The sequence below is a fragment of the Neoarius graeffei genome, chromosome 2 (assembly GCF_027579695.1).
Source record: "Neoarius graeffei isolate fNeoGra1 chromosome 2, fNeoGra1.pri, whole genome shotgun sequence".
In the NCBI taxonomy this organism is placed as follows: domain Eukaryota; kingdom Metazoa; phylum Chordata; class Actinopteri; order Siluriformes; family Ariidae; genus Neoarius; species Neoarius graeffei.
The window spans coordinates 102,392,574-102,414,543 of record NC_083570.1 but is presented as its reverse complement, the minus strand read 5'-3'; the positions used below and the strand labels follow the sequence as shown (position 1 = coordinate 102,414,543).

At 41.7% G+C, this 21,970-nt stretch overlaps 1 protein-coding gene across 1 annotated transcript; it reads right to left on the bottom strand.

Moving 5' to 3' along the window:
- Positions 1-2,065: 2,065 nt before the first annotated feature.
- LOC132874596 (adhesion G protein-coupled receptor B1-like) lies at positions 2,066-21,212 on the bottom strand. The gene is made up of 30 exons (XM_060910908.1): positions 20,495-21,212; positions 19,235-19,384; positions 19,063-19,149; positions 18,812-18,973; positions 18,510-18,674; positions 18,094-18,258; positions 17,820-17,984; positions 17,576-17,677; positions 17,339-17,445; positions 17,042-17,230; positions 16,875-16,943; positions 15,407-15,515; positions 15,117-15,260; positions 14,300-14,375; positions 14,076-14,178; positions 13,932-13,975; positions 10,025-10,151; positions 6,376-6,479; positions 6,167-6,269; positions 5,814-6,034; positions 5,638-5,704; positions 5,425-5,510; positions 4,934-5,105; positions 4,717-4,812; positions 4,519-4,555; positions 3,608-4,242; positions 3,311-3,346; positions 2,951-3,055; positions 2,577-2,627; positions 2,066-2,263 (listed from the first exon to the last, which is right to left on the bottom strand). The coding sequence occupies exons 1-30, from the start codon at positions 21,210-21,212 to the stop codon at positions 2,066-2,068; spliced, it is 4,593 nt and encodes a 1,530-aa protein (XP_060766891.1).
- Between the last annotated feature and the right edge of the window lie 758 nt (positions 21,213-21,970).

Here is a 21,970-nt window from a genome sequence, read left to right as displayed (position 1 = left end):
TGCTAATAGTTAAGCACTGTCAATGTATTTAAGGCTAATTTAGAAAGTTGCATAGCATTTTAATGAAGATGATAAAAACTAGTATTATGAATATCATGCATCAAAGTTAATGTCTGCTTCTGGAAATGAATAACCATTTCATTTTATAATATAGATTTTTTTTTTAATTAGAAATCAGACATATTCATATTGTGCTCTGAAAACTGTACAAGTGAAAACAATGGAAAAATAAAAACATAGAAATGTAAAAGACACAAACACAATTTTGATAATCCATACTGTCTAAGACTGCAACAAGAGGGAAGGTTATTGGCACACAGGGTTACAGTGTTTCAAAACACAGGACAATATGGAGGACAAATGTTCTGTTATTCAACAATCTGGGGAATCAAGTAGAAAACCAGGGGTATGCACCTGAAACATATTCTATAGTCTATTATCCTTCATATATAATTTCTACTTTTATCTCCCAAATATTAATCACAAGACTCAAAGTCATGTGTTTTGACCCATCAAATCAAGTTTATGGAGAAATAATCTTTGATAGTTGCTAATGCAATCAGTCCTTAGACAGTATTATCATAAATGTCTCTATATGCTCTATAAACATGGTACAAAATTCCAAAAATAATAAAAATCTGTCATGGTTTGACATCACCTCACTTGAGCATCAAGCGTCCGTCATCATATTGCACTTTTAATATTTTCTCTCTTTGCACAATATGAGAGTCTGTTTGCCTCTATAGCTGGCACTGTGGAAGTTCTGCTGGAATTCAGCAGAGGGTGAGAACAGCCTCGGGCGACATGCCGAGGTGCCTCAAGGCCCAGTGCTAGGGTCTTTGAGGTTATAAATATTTTTCCTTGTTGTCAAGTTCATGAGGCTGGAGGAAAGAGCTGGTAACGGAAATGGAGGAAACACAAATAGTGAGATGATCCAACTGGGCATTCAGCCAAGCAAAGATGGTGTTTTGATCCTCAACGTGTCTACTTGCCACTCGAACCTGGCCTTTGGTACCCAGACTGTGCACTGGGATTGCTCCAGGTGTAGCAGTGGTGTCGCACAAGTGGCCACATGGGTTTGAGCATCTGTGTGAAGCCACACCTCCACTTGTACTCTCATTATGTTCCTCATGTAGGTTTGGTAAACAGTGGGATGTTTTATATTATACTTGGAAAATTAAATTCCACATTTGAAGGTAATGAAGACAAATACAAGCAGAAAACAAATTACAACAAAACAAGAAAATTAATCTTTATAAATATAAATCATAGCTTCATAAGATATTATTGTTAATATCTTAACAATATTACATAATAACAATGACAATTTAAACAAAAAAAAAAAATGTTCAGCTCTGACAGTCCTATTCAAGCCTTGAGTCCAGGAAAGTTATGCTATTAGACTCTGAATAGAGTTCAGTGGAAGAGTCTGTAATAAGCTCTGGAGAAGCAGCGCTATGCAAAAGCGATTAAAAAAACGATAACCACAGCGCACACAGTTGGCAACATGCGTCCGTTCACCTCAGGGTGAAAAATAGCCAGGAGGCTATTGGGAAGTCACTCGGTGCCAGTCCTTCTCTCATGGTGAGAGCAGAGGCACTGGAAGAGGTCGAGCTCAAGGAGCCGAGCAACCGGTCGCCCTTTCCATACTGAAGTTGAACGAAAACTGAACAAAAGGCACAGGCATGAAGACCACACCTCTCCTGGACCAGACGGAAGAGTTATGGGAGAAGCTCGTGGCGGAAATAAACGAGAACCTTACTGTGCCCAGAGGAGAACCAAAGCCACTCCATCAGATCCATCCATACATTAGATCCCCTCCCCCCTCCTCCTCCTCCTTCATTATTTGAGGCTACATAAATCCCAAACTATGCAAACTTTCTCATTAATTCCCCTCCTTTATTCTTTGGATATCAGGAAATGGTTTTTGGTTCTCTCTCTCTCCACCCCTACACTCTATATATCATTCTTGATCTCCCAATTTTCCCTTCTGATTCCGCTTGCTCCCTCTTCTTTCCCAAACCAAAAGAAGCCAGGGTACACAGGATTTTTTTTGGTAAGGGCCTCACACTTCCGTCTGCAGGTCGATGATGTCCTGGCCTACCAGTGGGATGGCAGTGCCAGGCTTCTCCCATTCAACAGAGGGCATCTCTAAGGGTGATGCTGCCAAAGGCTCGAGCTCCTTCCGTACCCATGATGGCGGTGATGCCTGCGATCGGGGCATGGTCTCCCATGAACGCTCACCCAGTCCTTGTTGTTTATCCTGGAGGAGAAAATGTGAGCTGTATTAGGATGAGTTAAGACACCAATCTGTGTTCTCCATTGAAATGCTATTAAAGGCTATGAACGTTTCCGGGATAAAATAGAAAAGAATGTTTCTGCTACATTTGGATATTAATGTTGTGTATCCATTAATCTAACAACACAGTGTAAAAGAGGTTTATTTCATTTTGCCGAAACATGCAGCATTTTGCATATTTCCATTAACAGACTTGTGTATGGACTGAATCAACATTATTTTCCCTTAAAGCAGTAACAATTCCTATTCAAAAAAAGAAGGTGTAAGAGACACTTACACTGTGGCTTGTTTTGTCACTTCCTGCAGAAGATACACTCCACCTCACAGACTGCACAGAAGAAATGAACAATTATCCCAACTGTCTTTTACACAACCTGACTTTCACACACTTTTGGAAAGTTAAGAAAGTAAGCCGAGGTCTCAGGATTTCTATTTTATGCCTGTTCTTTTAACACTTATGTTTCCCCCTCCCTCTCTCTCTCCCCACCTCTCCTTCGGAGCAAGAGCAAATTAAGATGAAAGCAAACGAAGGTGGGAAATTGAGATGCGAGTGAAATGCCAGATGGCTGCTCTAAATGGCAGCCATACAGAGTTTTTGATATGGATCAATCCTATTTATTAGAAACTATTAGCATGATATTGGCATTTTACCTTGCTGTCAGAAGCGGGTGATTCTCTGTCTTTCTCAGCATGATGCAATTTCCTGTTGAGGTCCTGAAACATGTTCTGATGGCGCTTTCGTGTATGCATGATCTTCTACATGGAGCACAGAACAGAACAAAGATGGTTAGAACTGATAGTTTACCATCTTTCACAAAGTAAAGTTGTCTAAGTTATGACTTAGTAGTTCAGCTGGATGCTCTATTCTCATGAATTATCTTTTATTAGCCAAAAAAACATGCCAAAGGCTATAAATCTTCTCAAAAGTTTTTGCCTTCAGGACGGTATAGATGTTTCCATGCATAGTAATAATACTGCTGCTATGCAGGTGAGTTATGAAAACATAATTACCTCAAAGTCGAGCTCAGCATAACGAGATTTCTGCCTCTGCAATGTGGTTGTTGGAGGGAAAGACAGGATAAGAAAAGGCGGAATGAACAAACATTAGTCATTCTTAATAACATTCAAATGTTATTTGTGAGCCAAGTGGTATAAAATGTACATTTTTCCTATATTATGAAACTCTCTCAAAATAAAGGAACACAACCCCCCCAAAAAAAAATCTGCGTCAGATGCTTAGGCTTATATAACTCAGAAAAGAATAACTTTTCTACCAGTATTTAGCTGCAATGATGTATTTCAACTCACCCCCTCGCTGACCTCCAGCGAGCTCATGGACAGTGTTGAGATGGTCTCACTCTTCGACATCATAGAGTTCATGGAGTCAAAGGTGTCTCCTAGCAAACTGGTGACATGGCTCTCGCTGGAAATATTGTGCACGTTCTGCAGGGGTGAGTCACGTTCTGAGTATGATACACTGGCACGGTCAGCAGGTACTGGCTTGGTGGCATAAGCAGCCTGAGGCTCAGCGTATCCGCTGCCCAGATGCATGATGCGTGCCTGAGGCAGTTGCTCAATGCTGATGTTGTACTTGGCAGAAGAGATGTCATCCTTGGGCTTGGATCGCAGAGTGGACGTGGTGTTGGGCATCAGCATGTAGCCGCTTGCATCAGGAGCACCACCTTCAGTCGGCACATGCACCAGCTCGGGGTCCATCTGAGTGAAGATGTCGCTGTCGCACACGTAGATGGGCTTGGAGCAGGGGGGCTCGCCTCCACGGCTCTTATCACGACGCAGGGTCAGAGTGTGGCTGGAGTAGTCAGGCATGGGAGGCATGTGAGTCTTGGCGCTGGGCTTGGAGGGCAGTGTGTGGAAATTGGGACCCATGGGAAGAGGCAGCTGGGGGAGAGGCATCTTTTCTTCTGAAGAGCTCTTCATGCCACCTGAGAACAAAAACAATGAGATGATTTAATGCATTGTAGCTCAGTGCTAGAGATTTGATCATGTTGTTCTAACTAAATTGCTGGATTGACAGCTGTTTTGGTCGTGTTTCAAGGTAATTCATGCCACATCTTCTGCTAAGGCTTGCTCTAACTATAGACTCAAGCTTATCCAGCTGTCAAATCTATTTCCGAAGGAATCTGACATTCTTAGCAAGTGTGAAAATAACAACATATGCTGTATATATAAAACAGGAAGTGTTAAGCTGGTCATCTCACCTGGTCTGTTTGAGTCACCATCCTTTTCAAAGTCACCCTATAAGCAAGACAAAACAGAGAGGGAGGGAAAAAATATGGAGAGAGTTAAAATGAAAATCAACAGCTATTTGTGACTGCTGCAAGCTATCATGTAAAATGCATGAGAATGCTAATGCTGCTTCCTGAGTTTGTGTGTGTGTGTGTGAGAGAGACACTCACCAGGCGCTGCGTGTGGCCATTCTGTAGCGAGCTCCCAGAGTCACCATTCCCATCATCCTTACGATCGACTACACGACATTTCACGGCCTCTTGTACCTATAACACATATGCACACACTTAATCGAAGCATTATATTTATAAATATTTATTTCTACCCCATGCAGTGAGTTCTATAATGGCTGCATATTTGTGGCCAAGTGTTTGCATCTCAGCTCACCTCTCGTCGCAGGATGCAGTGCACCATGACGATGATGAAGCCCTCGAGTGAGTCAAAGACGGCAAAGAGGATCTGGAAGAGAGCCGAGCGTCGGTCTGTGATGGCCAACACAGCTGACATCCAGGTCAGAGCCAGCAGGGGGAGAACCACGCAAGAGCTCCATAACGACGCCCTGCAGGAACCAACATGATGTGTTAACCACAGCTAGTGTGTGTGTGAGACTCTTCAATTCTCTACATTCAGAATTTCTTCTTGGTTAATGAATAGAGCTGATTAATTGTGATTTTTATTGGCTTCCTTAATTACACATAATTGGCTGTGATGTTTGAATTTGGTGCCTTCCATCTGTCCGTCCATCCATCCATCCATCCATCCATCCATCCAATCAAAAAAAACCCAATGTTTGTTGCTTTCAAATGACAAAATCCTGAATATTTTTCAATATAAAAAAGCCTAAATAAATAACAATGAATGTACAGCTCTCTGCTTACCCTGCCCTCTCCTTCAGCTTCACATCTGTGATCCCGTCCTTCGACACAAGCTTATTAAAGACCAGAATACCAATCACCATGTTCACCTAGCGCACACACAAAAGCACAAAGTGAGGTCAAGAGCAGCACAAAGGTATTTTCACATCCCCATATACCCGCTCCATGAATATGATCTGTCTATTGTACTAGTAGAATGTGTCTGGTTTTATTTACCAACACAACAGCAGCGGCAGGTCCAACAAATGAGTACAGAAGCCCTCCTTCAAGAGACAGCCAGCAACTATAGGGCAAAAAGAAGCACGTCATGTTAGTAACTTAGATAAAAATCAAACAAAACAAAAACGGAAGAGTGCATGAGATAGATGGAGAAATGTTAGTGCAGGACTCACTAGTTGACCGTGCCATATCCCTTGGCCTTGGTGAAGCCCACAGAAACAGCCACGACGAGCGCCGGCAGACCCCAGCCCAGGCACAGGAAGCGCTTACGGATGATGCGGTTGCGCAGACGACCAGTGACAGCCATATACGATTGCCACGCCTCTGTCAGAACCCAGCAGAAAGAGGAGAGGAAGAAGAAATGGAGGAAGGCTGCCACCAGGGTGCACATGACCTGAGAGAAGGAAAACAAACAAACAAACAAATAGGTGTTAATGTTATTAAAGGATTTTCCGTTTATTAAAATGCATTAGACATAGAACACAATGTGCTACAGGATGATTTTTCATGAAGAGTGATGTCATACCTTGTTGCGAGCCTGTGTCTGACCAATCAGGATGAGAGCGTTAGAGCAGATGATTGACAGACAGAAGTTGATGAGGATGACTGAGCGTTCAGAGCGTATATATCTGGAGAAACAAACCAGTCAGTTTATCAATCAGTAAATATTAACCTTCGAGAATTGTGTGTGTGTGTGTGTGTGTGTGTATGGGATGTGTTCTTTCATGTTCTTACTTCCAAACAGAGACATAGATGATGATGAGCAGTAGCAGCGTCAAGGACGAAACGCCACATCCGACGATCATAGTAACCGATGGCAGCAGGTTCTTATCCATGTTCTAGGGAGGAGGAGATGCAAAATGTTTAGCTATCACACACACACAATATTCCCTTCAGGCAAAATAAATGGCAGAAGTAGGGCAGTTCTGAGGGAAGGAGAAATAAAGGTGAAATGTGGTGCGCATGTGTGTGTGTGTGCTGCAAGGGCCAGGTGGACTAATTTTCACCTCTGCAATAATCTGTGTTGTTAGTGAGTAGAAGCTAAACGCTCATTTTATGCCAGCAGGCACACAGTGGTGTGTGAAATGGTGTGAAAGAGAATATAGCATGCGTGGGCCTTTAATGAACAACAACAAATAATATAATAATAATAGTATTTTTCACAGCTGATATATGAACTATCTACAGTATATTTTCACCAAGTTGCCGTCTACACCTCAGATGTGTCCATACAATGTCTTATTTCACCCTATTAGGGGAAGCCATGGACTAATGGTTAGAGAAGCAACTTCGGGACCAAAAAGTCACTGGTTCAATTCCCTGGACTGGTAGTATTATCTGAAGTGCTCTTGAGCAAGGCACCTAACCCCCAACTACTCCCTAGGCTGCTCTGGGTATGTTGTATGTCACTCTGGATAAGAGCTTCTGCTAAATGCCTGTAATGTAATGTAATATTATCACTTGCTAGCAGGTTTTCATCTTAAAAAGTTGAAATACATATATAGTAATCCTTTTCTCTTTTACATATGGTTGAGTATTTGGTGATACAAGAAGCTGATAATCCAATAAAAAGCATCGCATTTCAAAATGGTGATCACACTTCATTTTCGAGACCTGAGAGTACGTAAAGCTGTTAAATAAGAAAAAAGTGCACAAATAAGAGGAAGAATGAAACCCTGAAAAGTGACTAGGAGCAAACTCACTTTATATTAGACATGTATTTCATGTGAATGTGTTCCATTATGGCTTAATTACTGTGTCTTTATATGATCATTTTCATGACTTGCACTAAATACTATACCGTACATATTTAACAATTATTCCACGAAATCGAGTCGTACATAAGCTGATACCCGAGTCCGCTATAAGCCAGGTACGACGAGATTGAGTGAGTGGAATAACTGTTTTATTCTATCCACATTCACTGGATTTTGAGAAACAGCATTTTTATTTTTATTTTTAGCAAATTCGATAAATAAAAACTACATACAAAACATCCAACAAAATCATTTCTGCTTAGAATGTAAATAAACCGGCGAAATGACAGGAGCAATTTGTGAAAAATGCTGTAATAATAGTTATTAAAAAATAAAAACAATTCATTCTTACCATCAAATACTTTCATTCCATATTTTGTTGCCTTTTTTTGTATTTTTGGGGGTTTTGTTTTCGAGTTTTTATTTTATGCTCAGTTGGTTTGGCAACACCATTTTGTTTTTCTCTCCTTATGGTATATGAGCTGATAGCCTAGTAGTAGAGTAGCCAATCAGAGCGCACGATTGCTCATATCCAGTGAATGTGGATAGAATAATTGGTGTTATTCTGAGGTCTCAAAAGTGTTTAATAAATTACTCCACTATTTGTTATCAGAAGGAGTCCCGCATATGGGACAGACTTTTAGAGCTCCACTTCCACCTGTGCCTTGTTACTTGACTTGCTTTATGCTGTTAATAAGCTTTATTTCCAGTCCTCTGTTGGTTTTCAGTGCTATGTATTATATGTTATATACTTCAGCTCTGAGCCCTGGGTTCCAGTGTACACTAGTGTCCCTCGCGTTAGAGAGGCTTAGAGCATACACTTAACTCAAGAGTGTGTATCTAACTTTCATCCTCGGTTGGTTCGGCAGCATGCTCCGCCATTTTGTTTTTCTCTACTCATGGTATATGAGCTGATAGCTGAGTAGTAGAGTAGCCAATCAGAGCACGCAATTGCTCATATTTAAGGTTAAACAAAGTGTTGGCGATCAATCAAATGAATGGAATAATGCCATTATTATTATTATTATTATTATTATTGTTCTGCTTCTTATTATTATTATATGAAATGCATGCGTATCCTCTTGTTGTGTTACTCATATGTATTTACGCCTCTAAGCCCACACACAGTCAATATCAGTGCCTGCTCCCAGACCAGAACCAGAACTCTGTGTAAATTATAGCAGAAGAACTGAACTAATAGCGATTCCAGTTCTTGTTCTTTCTCTCCATGTGGAATAACAAGATAAATCCAGCTAGTGCGACCCAAATATGACTCAGGCAGCTTTTGCCCTTGAAAGACAGAATGTTTGTCTATTAGACAAGAAAGAAAACCAGAGAAAATCAGGACAAGGAAGCCGCAGAGAATAACGCATGTGCTAATGATTGTCCTGTTCCAGTGACTCACATGAGACAGACTGATTAAGGACATTCGAACACGGGAGGAAGTAGAGCATATCTCATCAGAGCTCTGCTTTCTCTCCTTTCTCACGGGCAATAATCATCTGGTTTGGAGCTATGGAGTTGTCAAAATGCCTCTTAGAAATGCTTCATAGGCTTATTCTCATGTGTAGATCATGATTGTTAGTGTATAGTCACTCTGCTGATAGTATGTGTTGTACTATGAAATGCGGCTGAATCGTTCTACAGGAATGTTGGATTTATATAATAACAAGATAAGTGTTCCTGATACTGGCTTTTGTTTCAAATGAAATCAGATTGATAGAAAGCAACAACAAAGAAGACGGAGAATAGAAAGCGTCGATTTTGTTTTCGACGAAAGTAGCTTTGAATCTGAATCTGTAATTGATAAAATGCACACGCGTTCCAAAAGCTGGTCTGCAAAATAAGACGTGTGCACGTTAGTCTTTTGAAGGCCAGTGGTCTTGTTATTCCTCCCCTATCTCTCGGACAGCTCCATCACACAAGAATCGGGTGCTGCGGATACGGTTGCCAAGGCAACAGCAGAGCAAGATGCTTTAGGCGCAGCAAGGCAGCCTCCAATCAAATGAGCTGGAGAGAAGATCTGCACAGCTCTGCGCAAAAAAAAAAACCCAGCAGCCATTCTTTTTTTCTTTCTTTCTTAGTCATGGAAATTGTTCGATAAGGTAATCAAGTGCTGTAATTAGCCTGTAGGTGTCAGAGCAAACAAAATGTTAGGTGGGAAAAAAAATATATGTCGTATGTATATATATGTATATATACATGTACAAAGCGATGATGAGGTTTTGAATGGTTCGTCAACAGAGAATGTTAATATGAAATTAAAATTTTGAAAGAGTCATGATTAATCCGACTATTGTCCTTTAATCAATAACTGATTGCGTGAATAGACTGGAGGCATGCAGACATATCTACACGAATACTGTATACTAATGAACGTGCAAACGTTTTGCATAAACCTGTTTCCATCTATAAAGATTTATTCTGCTGCATATTGATTATGATTATTGATTATTAAAACCCCAACACATGCCTTTTGGCTGTCCTCCTCTTTTCTGCTTCAACAGACAACAACGCCATGCATACACACACACACACACACACACACACACACACACACACTGATGTACGCACAAACAACAAACACATCTCCCACGCAAATGCAAGCACGCACGTAGTGGACTCACCGATTCGGGATTCGGCCGTGCTAAGATGGCGAACGTGGAGAGAGCGTCACACGCGCACTTGGTCCTGCCTGAATCGAGCGCGAGCGCTCTGCAGCTGCGTGCCGACCACGAGCCCAGCAACGACTCACTGAGAGAGAGGCAGAGAGGGGGAGAGAGGGGGAGAGAGAGAGAGAGAGAGAAGGAAAGAGCAAGTGTTTCAGAGAGATCTCACACTGCAAAATGAACCCTCGGGATTTTTTTCCCGCCTCTCCCCACACGCGTGTTCTACATAATAGGTGTCAGTGGTAAGAAAGGGGACAAAAAAAGACAGTGAGAGAGAGAGAGAGAGAGAAAGAGGCAGAGCCACAGAGCTACTGATTCTCGACAAATTCAGTGCATCCTAATGCAATCATAAAGATTTTTTTTTTCTAAACAAATCCCACACCTTGTCTATTTTGTTTCTTTGGTCCAATTATGTAACATCAGTAATGAATTCAGATAAAAGTTAAGATCACAGGTCATGTCATAAAATGCCAGCATGAGAACTGTTTCCCAGGTCACATGATGACATCTACAGCACATAATGAATAATGTCTAAATGTCTCCCTTTCTTCTCCCTTTCCCTGTCTGAGAGAAGATGCGGTTGCCATGGCACCCTTGGCAGTGGAGATGGCGGGGTAGCAAAGGAGAGTCGATGTCAGCTCACATAACCACACAGGGTCGGCCATGGAAATGGCACAGTGAAAGAAAGATAGTTGTGAAGCTTGGATGGAGGTAGTGATGGCGCAATGTGTACATTTCCTGCACTGATCAATGTGAGTGAAAAAAAAATTAAATCCCATCTCTCAGGTAGCCTAGTTCTTTTTATCCTTATCTACAACTTGTCCTTCACCAAGTGCCTCTATGCATACATCTTGGTCTTGAGTGTGAGACGAGGCATTTTACGTTCACACCCAGCCTCCAGTGACCCTAACACCTACAGGATGACTGAGAAGGTCAACCACCCATGTCACCTCCATGACTCTCCTTAGGGTTGCTTTTGGTCCACTAGAGGATCCTCACTAATCAGACAGAACTGAAGAAGTCTTTCGGATGATATGTGAAACATCTTCAAGAATTTCAAACAAGGCTAGTTGCCTTCTTTAGCACCTACGGATTACTATGACCTGGATGACTGAGAACCTTCACAGACATATGAGGCATCTCACTCATCGCTTAATATGAATATATGTCTTTGTAGCTTCCATTTTTAAACTTCGCTCTTTTATCTATCTATATCTCTGCCCTTTTATGGAAATGGAAGTGGAATTTAGACTGACTTCTTTTACTACTCTTCCTTACTCTTACTCAGAGAGCGAATGAGTAATGGCTCAGTGCTAGCCCACATGTTCTACTTTCATCTGGCCTATTTACTGCTGTGGAACGATGGAGCATGAATCTGTCTGCTCGAACAGCCACAACTTCAACGTGTCATGTATGAGATCACATCCCTTGCACTGATCATGATATGGACTGGAACTTTGACTCGGATCAATTTTAGCCGGAAAATGAACTGCAGCACATACTGTACAATAAATACATTGGGCCTCATTTATCAATTTATTAGATAGCATAGACTATCATCTAACTAGACTGGCTACCCATGTGGGAGACTGGCATCTGCTGAAGACTGCACATAAAACCCTTTACAGTAGCACTTGGCCACAGTCGTTACATTTAGAATGCGTCCAACACTCAAGGACTCTGTGCTCAAGCAGCACAGTTAATTTAGTCATCTCATTAGTATCTAACACTTTTCAGGAGTGTGCTGCAACATTAATTAATTCACTTCCAGCTAAGACTAAATCATGTATAGATGCTAGGACTTTCTCTACAGAAAACTATGAAATCCTTAGAAACCGTTGCGCAAACAACAATAATAATTAATAATCTAGTTTAACTTTATCAGTATAATTCCCATTAGTATCTTAGTGCTTTCATTATTATTATTATTAATTTGTTTATTGCTACACAGCATTATACCATTGCTGTTACATTTATACTTTTTGTTTATCAATTCGGTAATCTCATCTCATCTCATTATCTCTAGCCGCTTTATCCTTCTACAGGGTCGCAGGCAAGCTGGAGCCTATCCCAGCTGACTACGGGCAAAAGGCGGGGTACACCCTGGACAAGTCGCCAGGTCATCACAGGGCTGACACATAGACACAGACAACCATTCACACTCACTTTAGAGTCACCAGTTGACCTAACCTGCATGTCTTTGGACTGTGGGGGAAACCGGAGCACCCGGAGGAAACCCACGCAAACACGGGGAGAACATGCAAACTCCACACAGAAAGGCCCTCACCGGACCCGGGGCTCAAACCCAGGACCTTCTTGCTGTGAGGCGACAGCGCTAACCACTACACCACCGTGCCGCCCCAATTCGGTAATCATAGCGTTTAATTCCTTCACTTTGTCTCAGATCATTTTTCCTCCATTAGTATCATAATATTGCTCAAATTTCAAATTTGACTTATTTTTCATATATCTCCAATATTTAGTATTATAAGTAAAGTGTTTTTTTGGATCTCAGGCTAGGAAATTTTCTTATCTTTTATATTTAGCATTATGAAATTAACAATTAGTATTTAGGACTTGTAACATTAGTAGAGTATGTATATTTAGCTTTTATATCAGATGAAGAGCCATATTTGGGTGGCACAATGGTGTAGTGGTTAGCACTGTTGCCTCACAGCAAGAAGGTCCTGGGCTTGAGCCCAGTGGCCGGCAAGGGCTTTTCTGTGTAGAGGTTGCATGTTCTCCTCGTGTCTGCGTGGGTTTCCTCCAGGTGCTCTGGTTTCTCCCATAGTCCAAAGACATACAGGTTAGGTTAATTGGTGGCTCTAAATTGACCATAGGTGTGAGTGTGAATGGTTGTTTGTCTCTGTGTCAGCCTGGTGACTTGTCCAGGGTGTACCCCGCCTCTCGCCCATAGTCAGCTGGGATAGGCTCCAGCTTGCCTGCGACCCTGTAGAACAGGATAAGCGGCTACAGATAATGGATGGGTGGAAGAGCCATATTTGTGGAAACTCAGATATTAAACCATTATTATTAGTAGTTGTAGTAAAGTTGTGTTTGAATATTTTTTTTGCACACAAACACAAAAAACTCTATATTCCTGCCAGATATACAAAACTTTTGATTTTCTTCATGCTTGTTTGTATATTGATAGATGGTTTAACAAACAGATTCAAGGCACAGCTAATTTACATTTATGGATGCCCAGAAAAGACAAAGTTCACAAGTGAAAAATGATAAAGTGATGATTAAATGGTGAAAGAGTGCCTCCTAAAGGCACTGTGTGCTAAATCTTCAAGTAATACTAACTCAAAGACAAATAGGCACTAAACCTTTTCTACTGTGCCATTACTTTTATCCCAATTGAACATCCTTTGTCTAAAGGATTTTAACATGTCTACGTGATCTGTATATAAAATTGCAGTAATTCATGCCAGTTGTATGATTTAAAGCCAATCAAATAAGGTTCAGATGACAATCTGAGAATATACATAAATTTACACAAACTAAGGAGCTTCTTGTCAGATATAAACGTTATTCTGAACGAACAAGGTTTTCATAAACTCCAAAATTCTTGTGTGAATGCTCCTGCAAATGATTTACAAATTAATTCATTCATATCCAGTTTGATAAACAGGGTTCAGGATTTTTTTGGATTCCAAATGCTGTGGAACTCCTAAATGTGTGTGTATGTGTGTACGCATGTAACTTGCACACATGGCACTGGGGGCAGACGAGTGTGAATGCCCTTTGCTGCTGTGAAAGCATGATGGCCAGCTGGCCTGTTAAATTCAGAGCAGACACACACTCGTTTATAGACACGCACCCACGCATAAACACTGCAAGCTACATAATTAACACTTACGTTTCACTCTCGTCCCAGGCGATGCATGTCTCATTGACGGTGTCCTGCAAAGACAGCAAGATGAGTTTGGGTGTTTAGGTATGTCTAGAACATTTTCTAGAGATACACAAGGGTTGATTGATTGATTTTGATGATGTTACTTACATTGTGCAGGTGAGGGAACTCGATTTCAACTGGGGTAGACAGGAAACCGGGGTTAGGCTTCACTGTTACCATGACAACTTTCGAGTTCAGCAAGGTGCTGTTGCTGAGGAGAGAAATAACTCTGTTAGGCATGATATGAGGGTTTGTTCTCTTGTACCTCTCAGAGGACAAAGATAGTGTCATGTCATATATTTTTTTTTGTGTGTGTGTGTGCGATGGCATACTTCTGCACTGACAGGATAGGGCCCAGATTTCTGTAGAGAACAATGCCAGTTATGAAGCCTGTGCTCTCTTCAGCATCTGCATGAAAATGCATCATTAAAAGTGAGAAATTTTGGCAATTTTATATAAATATGTATGTAAAAAAGAAAAAAAATATATATATAATGTTACAGATCAAAAAATTTCAACCTGGGTGATTTTTTCTGGGCCTGGGTTAAAATTTTTAACCTAGTTTATAATTTCCAACCTAGGTAAAATTTTGGATTATCTAAGATTCTTAAAAGGGATTTTCCATTACTTCTTTTATCTCTCTTTCTTCCATCTACTTCCTTTCCATTGACACCTACCTTGTATTTCCTCTTGTCTGTCTATTCCTATCTACCTAATTAGCATTTAAAAAAATATATACCTTTTTTCATACTTCATTGGGATTCAAATTTAGAACCTTCTGATTCTTAACCCAACACCTTAACCACTACTCCAGCAACAATTACAATGGAAAAAGTGATATATATATTTTGAATTTATTAAAGAGTTCAGTCTTAGTATGCCATCAAGTAGTTAGAAATACAAAGTGTTCCCAAATCCTAATCCTCACCCTAGATATAGTAAGTGTTTCTAATACAAGTAGCAAATTATGAACTGGGTTAAAAATTCTAACCTAGGTTGAAAAATTCCACCTGATCTCCAGTTCTGACCTCTAACATATATATATATATATATATATATATATATATATATATATATATATATATATATATATATATATATATATATTTATATTCATGAATTTGCTGATAAGAGAGTGTATGTATGTACCTGGCACTTCCAGACTGAGGGCATTGCGTGACACTACAATTTTCTCATCCAAATTGCGGACCCACTCCATCATGCCTCTCCATCCCTTCATGGGGAAGGTCACATCTGAAGTCATAGTTTTGGGATGCTTCTGAATGCTCAGCACTGCCGGTACAACCAGTAGGAAAGCGTCACGGATACAGACTAATGACTCAAATTTGGGTTCATGTCAAGGCACAACAAGGATATTAGCAGAAATTGAGGTCCTTTGTAAAACACATGAAAGTCACAAAACCACCCTGCTAACTCACCAAAGTTCTCAGTCATCTCATAAATATCTTGGAAATCTCTCATCTGTTTGCCAATGATGTCAACGAAGTCTTCGAACAAGCTGAACAGCTCCCTAATGTTCACCCCCATCTATGAGAAGGAAACAAAGATGATTCATATGCACGTCATTTTCTCAGCACCATACAAGATCTGCAAATATCTTTTTTTTTTCTCTGGAAAAGATAAAGCACCTTTCAACTTTTCAGTAATGCTAACCATGTATAGAACTCAGCAACATGCATACTTCCACAGTTCCATAAACGGTGCCGTAGCTGATTCATCTGTGGGTGTGAGGGAATTTGTACGTCTCTCTGACGCATACGGTATGTGCGCATGTGTGTAGGCGTGAGGTGTCCTTCATTTCGTGGCCTGTACAGCTCCTGTTCCCTCATGAGCTGCCATGACAACATACAGATTGCTGTGTAGGTGGAGTGATTCTTTTTCTCTTAAGCTCCCTGTGCCAGTTGAGTGCATTAAAATTTCAGTGGAAGTACAAGTCATTTCAAAAGAGACTAGACAACAATGAGATGAAACAAGTTTGAAAAATATATATTGTCAGCTTCAGACCTTGCTGATGAATGGTAACATGGTTCCTAACAATATGATGTTGGCAAGTCTGCATAAGGGAATCATAAGAGAACAATGCAAGTTCTCTTGATATATAGTTGAAACATAGTGCAAACATGTCTCATGCAAGCTGAACATAGAGACCAGGACAGGGTTAACGATCTTGTAGATCTTGTCTAAGTGTCAGAAGCAGGTCGAGTTGGTTCTCCATCAGACCTGTAACTTAGGGGGACCTGTAACTCCATCAGACCTGTAACTCAGGGGAAAGCCATGGCCTAATGGTTGTGGAAGCTGCTTTGGGACCAAAAGATTGGTGGTTCAATTCCCTGGATCAGCAAGAATAGGTTAATTAACCTTACCATTCTGATCTGGCCTCATCTTGGGGAAGCTGTAGCTTAATGGTTAGGGAAGCAGCTTTGGGACCAAAAGGCTGCCAGTTTGATTCCCTGGAATAGCTGAAGTACCCTTGAGTAAGGTACCTAACCCCCAAATGCTGCCCTTGGTATGCTGCTCTGGATAAGAATGTCTGCTAAATGCCATTAATGTATTGTAACTGACAACCCTAAGAGTCTGGAAGCTCCTTTATTTGTTGGACAGGTACTCCAGATGGGACACCAGCATGTGAAGCAAGTGAATCAGCCTCCTATCATAGGTACAACTCATCCAAAATGCTTTCTTAAATGTTGACAAATGGTTCTGACTGCCAAAGAGGGAGAGCTGTGAATCGAATTCACGTGCAACACCTTCTAGAGCCCACACCACAGGGTTATTCTGCTAATGACTCAGTCAGATTCTATATTCACTTGCAGTACATTGGCAAATGGTCTCTGAGTAATCATGAGAATGCTGAATCTGTCAGGGAAGACACAGACACACACTCACCAGCTGTGCTTCTTGCCATTTGCCATGGTGTTCCTCCTTCAGCAAATTGCTGATTGTCTGGACATAATTCTAATTAAAGAGAAACAACAATTCTCATTTGGCATCAAATTAAGCAATGTTCTTGATACTTCTAAAGACAACCACTGGTTATCTGAAGTGGTCTTTACCTCTACATCAATGACACTGTAACCAGCACTTCTGAAAACCTCTGAAGTGTTCCTCAGCATTTCCATGACCGCCAGCAAGTCCCCACTGTACTTTGTTGCATCATTTGAGATCATCCTTAGCCTGTAGAGCATTTCAGACACACCATCTACCTGCACTCCTGTCTTGGCCTTGGAGTACTGCTCACGGGTCTGAGGATAGAATCAGACATGATAGTTACTATAAACAAGCAGTACTATCAGGCATTTTGAAAATAGTTTAACTTTTAATTCTATAGCAATAAATATTTGGAGTCTTACCAGTGCCTGGATATCTTGGTATTCTCTGGAGACACATTTGATGTAGCTAGGGTTTCCCCACAAGGCCAAACCGATAGCATCCAGGGTGCATCGGCGAAGGACAAGGCCTGGAAAAGAGCAGATCAGTGTGTTCTAATGATCCTTATGGGACATATGAAAGGTCAAGGAAGACCATTACAAGCAGGTCCCCTTTGAAACAGATATTTTTGGGTGGTGTCACAATGTTCTGTTCAGTACCTGTTGCATCAGAGGGGCATGGAACAGCAACGGTGTCACCAGCTGGAGTTCTCTTCCACACTGCATTTCCATAGCTTTCCTCACCACAGATCTCATGGGGTTCTGTATGGTACAATGTTCAGACCAGTTTAGCTTTGTAGTATTATTATAAAACAAAACAGAACTACTTTGTAGTATAAGAGTATAAATATATCTTTATTGTTTTGCTTGTTTTTTTTTTAAATTTGGTTGTTTTTTTTTTTACCTGGGCATCTCTTCTCATTGCAGTGCCGAATGTCAGATTTGTCTCCAATGCAGGGTTCTCCACCAAAGAATGGTCCCTCACACACCCTCTGCCTTTGCTGGCTGCCTCCTCCACATGTCTTACTGCAGCTGCTCCAAGAGCTCCAGGAGAGCCATCGCCCATCCACTGTGAAGTCAAAACACAGTCTAACTTTTGAATCTGTTACTCCTGTTCATTAGTCACTATCTCACTATGATTGCCCAAAAACATCCACTTCTACAAGGTGTGAACATACCTGGGCAGTCTCTGAGGAAGCAGTTTTTGGTTTCACGGCAGTCTCCACGGCACTCCGAGCCTCCATATGATGGACCGTTACAATCTCGCACGCGCTGCATGGTTCCATTGGAGCAGGAGGCAGAGCAGGGACTCCAGGCAGACCATTCATTCCAGGAACCATCAACTACAAAGAAGTGACAAGAATAATCAATGTCAAAATCTGTTTTCCATTTTATTTTCACCGAGTAGTTGCAGATAGAAGGGCATTTCTCTCTGGTTTCATGGCTAAAAAAAAAGAGCAAAACCACTTAAGCCATGTTCTAGCAAAGTAAAAAGAAAGAAAAAAACTGAGTGGCCTTCCATTTTATGCTGCAGCGCATGAACAGACTGTGGACGACATCGCCATCTGGTGTTGAAACTGTCAATGACACTTACCAGGGCAGACGGCAATGTTGCAGAATTTGGTCTGTTTTCTGGGCCCAGTGCATGGTTCTCCTCCATTATTGGGTGGTTTGCAGGTACGGACACGGTCACGGTAGCCACGACCACATGTAGATGAACACAGACTCCATGGTGCCCACTCGTCCCAGGCTCCATTCACTTAATTATGGGAGAAACCGTGATCTTAACACTATACACACATTATATTAGGACCAAAGGTACTCATTACTAGTGTACTACATTTAATTAGTGTACATTATTAGTGTGTGCATGTGAATATCTGTCTGTGTGTGTACCTGGGCAGGCCACAGAGTTGTTGCAGGGTCTGTTCTCTCTCAAAGGGCCAATACACATAACGCTGTTTCCGGATGACATGCAGTTGCGTGTGCGACTCTGCCAGCCCTCACCACAGGTAACAGAACAGGAGCTCCATGAGGACCACTGATCCTGAACTCCATCTATAACCGAGAGGTTCATTAAGACAATGTTCTGAACAGAAGATGCAACCTTAAAAAGATGTAAAATAACAGAAGTTAACTCTGGTTACCAGCTTGAGGAACTGTTATCTCCTCTCCGTTGTCTCTCCTCAGGCCGATGATGGAACGCAGAGCCTGGCTACGCTGGCGTACTTTACCTGCTCAGGTAGATATTTAACCTTCATTAGAGATCACTCCATTTTCCATTTACAATTTGTATTTATAATGAACAGTCATTCTTACCAATGCAGGGTTGGGGATTACAAGCTCTGGCTTCCTCAACCACACCCTCACAGATGCCATCTTCAGGTTGACATGCTCTGCTGCGCACCTGAACACCACCTCCACATTCGTTGCTGCACTCGGACCAGCGGACCCATCCAGACCAACCCTCTGCAATTAGACAAGCCATATTTTCACTCTTCAGAAAGTTGGTGAACAGATCATTAAGAAGAAACTTACTAATGAAGGCACAGGGTCTCAGTCCTGGTTCTGCACATCTTAATGGTTTCCCTGCTTTAATACACTCTCTTCAACTCAGGAAGTGTTGTTAATTAGCTACATGAGGTATGTTAGAGTAGAGAAAAGTCTAAAATGTGCAGGGCAGTGTGTTCTGCAGGCTCAGGTTTAAAATGACTAACAAGACTGCCACCTGGTGGATTACATTATTGAACTGCAACCTGCCACACTGCTGTTTTTCAGTTTTTTAGTCCTTCAGTTTTTCTCAGTGGGTACAAGATTTCATCATCTGGTCTGGCATTTGCCCTTGAAAACAAAATGTATCATGAATTCAGCTGAGGAGTCAATAAATCTAAACAGCACTGACATTACAGTTAAAGTTAAACTTTTCTCTGGATGCTGATAGCAAAATAGAAGGCTTTGAGTACAAAATGCCAGAGCGCAGCATGAGAAAGCAGTATGAAAAGGGATTGAGCACCTGCAGCGTTGCATGTGTGCCGTATCGCTGGAGACCGGCGGGTTACTATGGCAACCACAAGTGCGACGCATCGATTGCCTTCCCCTCCCTAGTGGTGGAGGCATTGTGTGAACATCACCTCTTTGCCTCATATCACTAACGCCTCAATTTTCCCCAATCTCACACACACCTGCTTGGCTCCACATCAGGGCTAAATGACTCTCACCACCACTTCAATAGCAGGTTTTTAAGCCTGGTGAGATGTTTGGAGGGTGAAAAATACTGGGTTTATTTTACACACTGCCGCTAAATGTGCTGTTTATGATCTCTGAGCATAGAGGGTTCTGCAAGAAAGATCTCTCAGTTTGAAAAAGGTGGTAACATTAGTGTTTAAAATCAAAATTGGCAAGCAAAAGTGTGTTTGCATGTAATTTGTTGCTTTTTCCAGCAGGTGGCAATATTGCAAACCCATATCTATCTTCTTGGAATCAATGTTCTCTCTCTTTCATGTCTTTTTTACAGAGTTATAGAGAACAAGCAAACATACAAGCAAACATTAGAGCACTCATAAACACACTGACACTTACTCATGATCTCAGCATCCCTGATGTTGTCTCTAATAGAGGCTGTGCATTTCTCTGTGTAGACTCCACCCCTGTAGCACCCGCCTGTCCTCCTCTTGGGTGGCTCCCAGCACTGGCATGGTGTGGCCATGATTCCACAAGGGTTGCCTTGGGAACTGGTTGCCAGACAATCCTCAAGCCACTTGCAGAGCATTTCACAGGCAGGTACACTTGGGTTCCTCTTCCCCACAACCAGGAACTCAGCACTGAACTGTCTGCCCTCATCATCATTTCCATCTTCTTCCACCATGAGCTCTGTCCCAATGTGAGGCACCACCTTCCTGAGCTGCAGGAACTGCTTGCTGGACTCAAGGTAGGCCACTGAAGATGTAGCATCACACAGGTGCACTACCTCATCAAAGCTTTCCATGCCCAGGTAGGTTCGTGAAGTCTCCAGGAATGAGTCAAACTGGAAGGTCTTGATCTGGCGTGGTGTGCAAAATTCGGTTGGCTTGGTAATCTTCATGTAGACAGTGTAGCGACGAGGGTCAGGATTCTGCAGGGTCCATGAGCATGGGGATGCAGGAAGTGCCGTTTTGGATGAGAAGACACCAAAAAAGCGGCTTTGCTCAAGTGTAGCACAGGTGGCCGAAGCAGGTCCAGATGGGGTGGCGAGAGTCAGGTTGAGAAACACACACAAGGCCAGAGAGAGGCCAGTGAACAAGAAGGGTTTCCACTCCATCTTCTGCTTTGTAGAGGATGGACGGATTGGTGCACTGAGTTGAGCTAGACCTCTGTAGCTGTCTCTTTCACTTTACTGTTTGTATGAGGGAGTTTCTTAATCGATGTTTGATCTTCTGGGTTTCTTTTTGTTGGTTGTTTCTTTTTGTGTACTAAGGTAGTTTGGATGGAGGGTTAAAAACTTCTCTAGAATAAGGGGGCCATATCTGTCTGTAGCAGATCTGCACAAAAGCACACAAACACAAGCAACAAAACCAACATTAGGGGATGAGAAAGATCAAGCTGACTTTCACACAAACAGCATCAAGTAGGACTTATGACTGGAGGTCTTGATATTATTGGGATTTTCAGAAATATAATTAGTTGCTTAATAATGATAGAACCTGCTGGGAAATCACAGGCTCATGATTAACATTAGCATGTGTTCACACAGGCACACATTCCTTCATGGCCTTATTCAAATCACCATGACTAATAACAGACAGCAATTATAATGTGACTCTAATTACAGTGCCTTCACAGCATGCTTTTCTTGTGCTACCTTTCCCTTGTTTTCTTTCAATTTCGCACTACTGCCTACACACCAACACATGGTCTGACTGCTTGCGTCAAACTGACGTGCACCAACATTCTGCTTATGTCCATGTCAGACTGGCGTCGCCTGGATACGCTGAGTTTTATGCAGTTTTGAGAAAACCAGCAGGAAGCCTCACTCTCGACTCCAAAATAAAACAACAACATGACAGCAGGGAGTCAGTC

What these genes read in the sequence shown, in the direction of transcription:
- LOC132874596 (XM_060910908.1), bottom strand. Translation starts at nt 21,212, where the DNA reads ATGGAGTGGAAACCCTTCTTGTTCACTGGCCTCTCTCTGGCCTTGTGT. An exon ending in CAACTCTGTGGCCTGCCCAG is followed by an intron (nt 18,675 to 18,811) that starts GTACACACACAG and finishes CCCATAATTAAG; the next exon opens with TGAATGGAGCCTGGGACGAG. An exon ending in ACCAAGATATCCAGGCACTG is followed by an intron (nt 17,231 to 17,338) that starts GTAAGACTCCAA and finishes TTCTATCCTCAG; the next exon opens with ACCCGTGAGCAGTACTCCAA.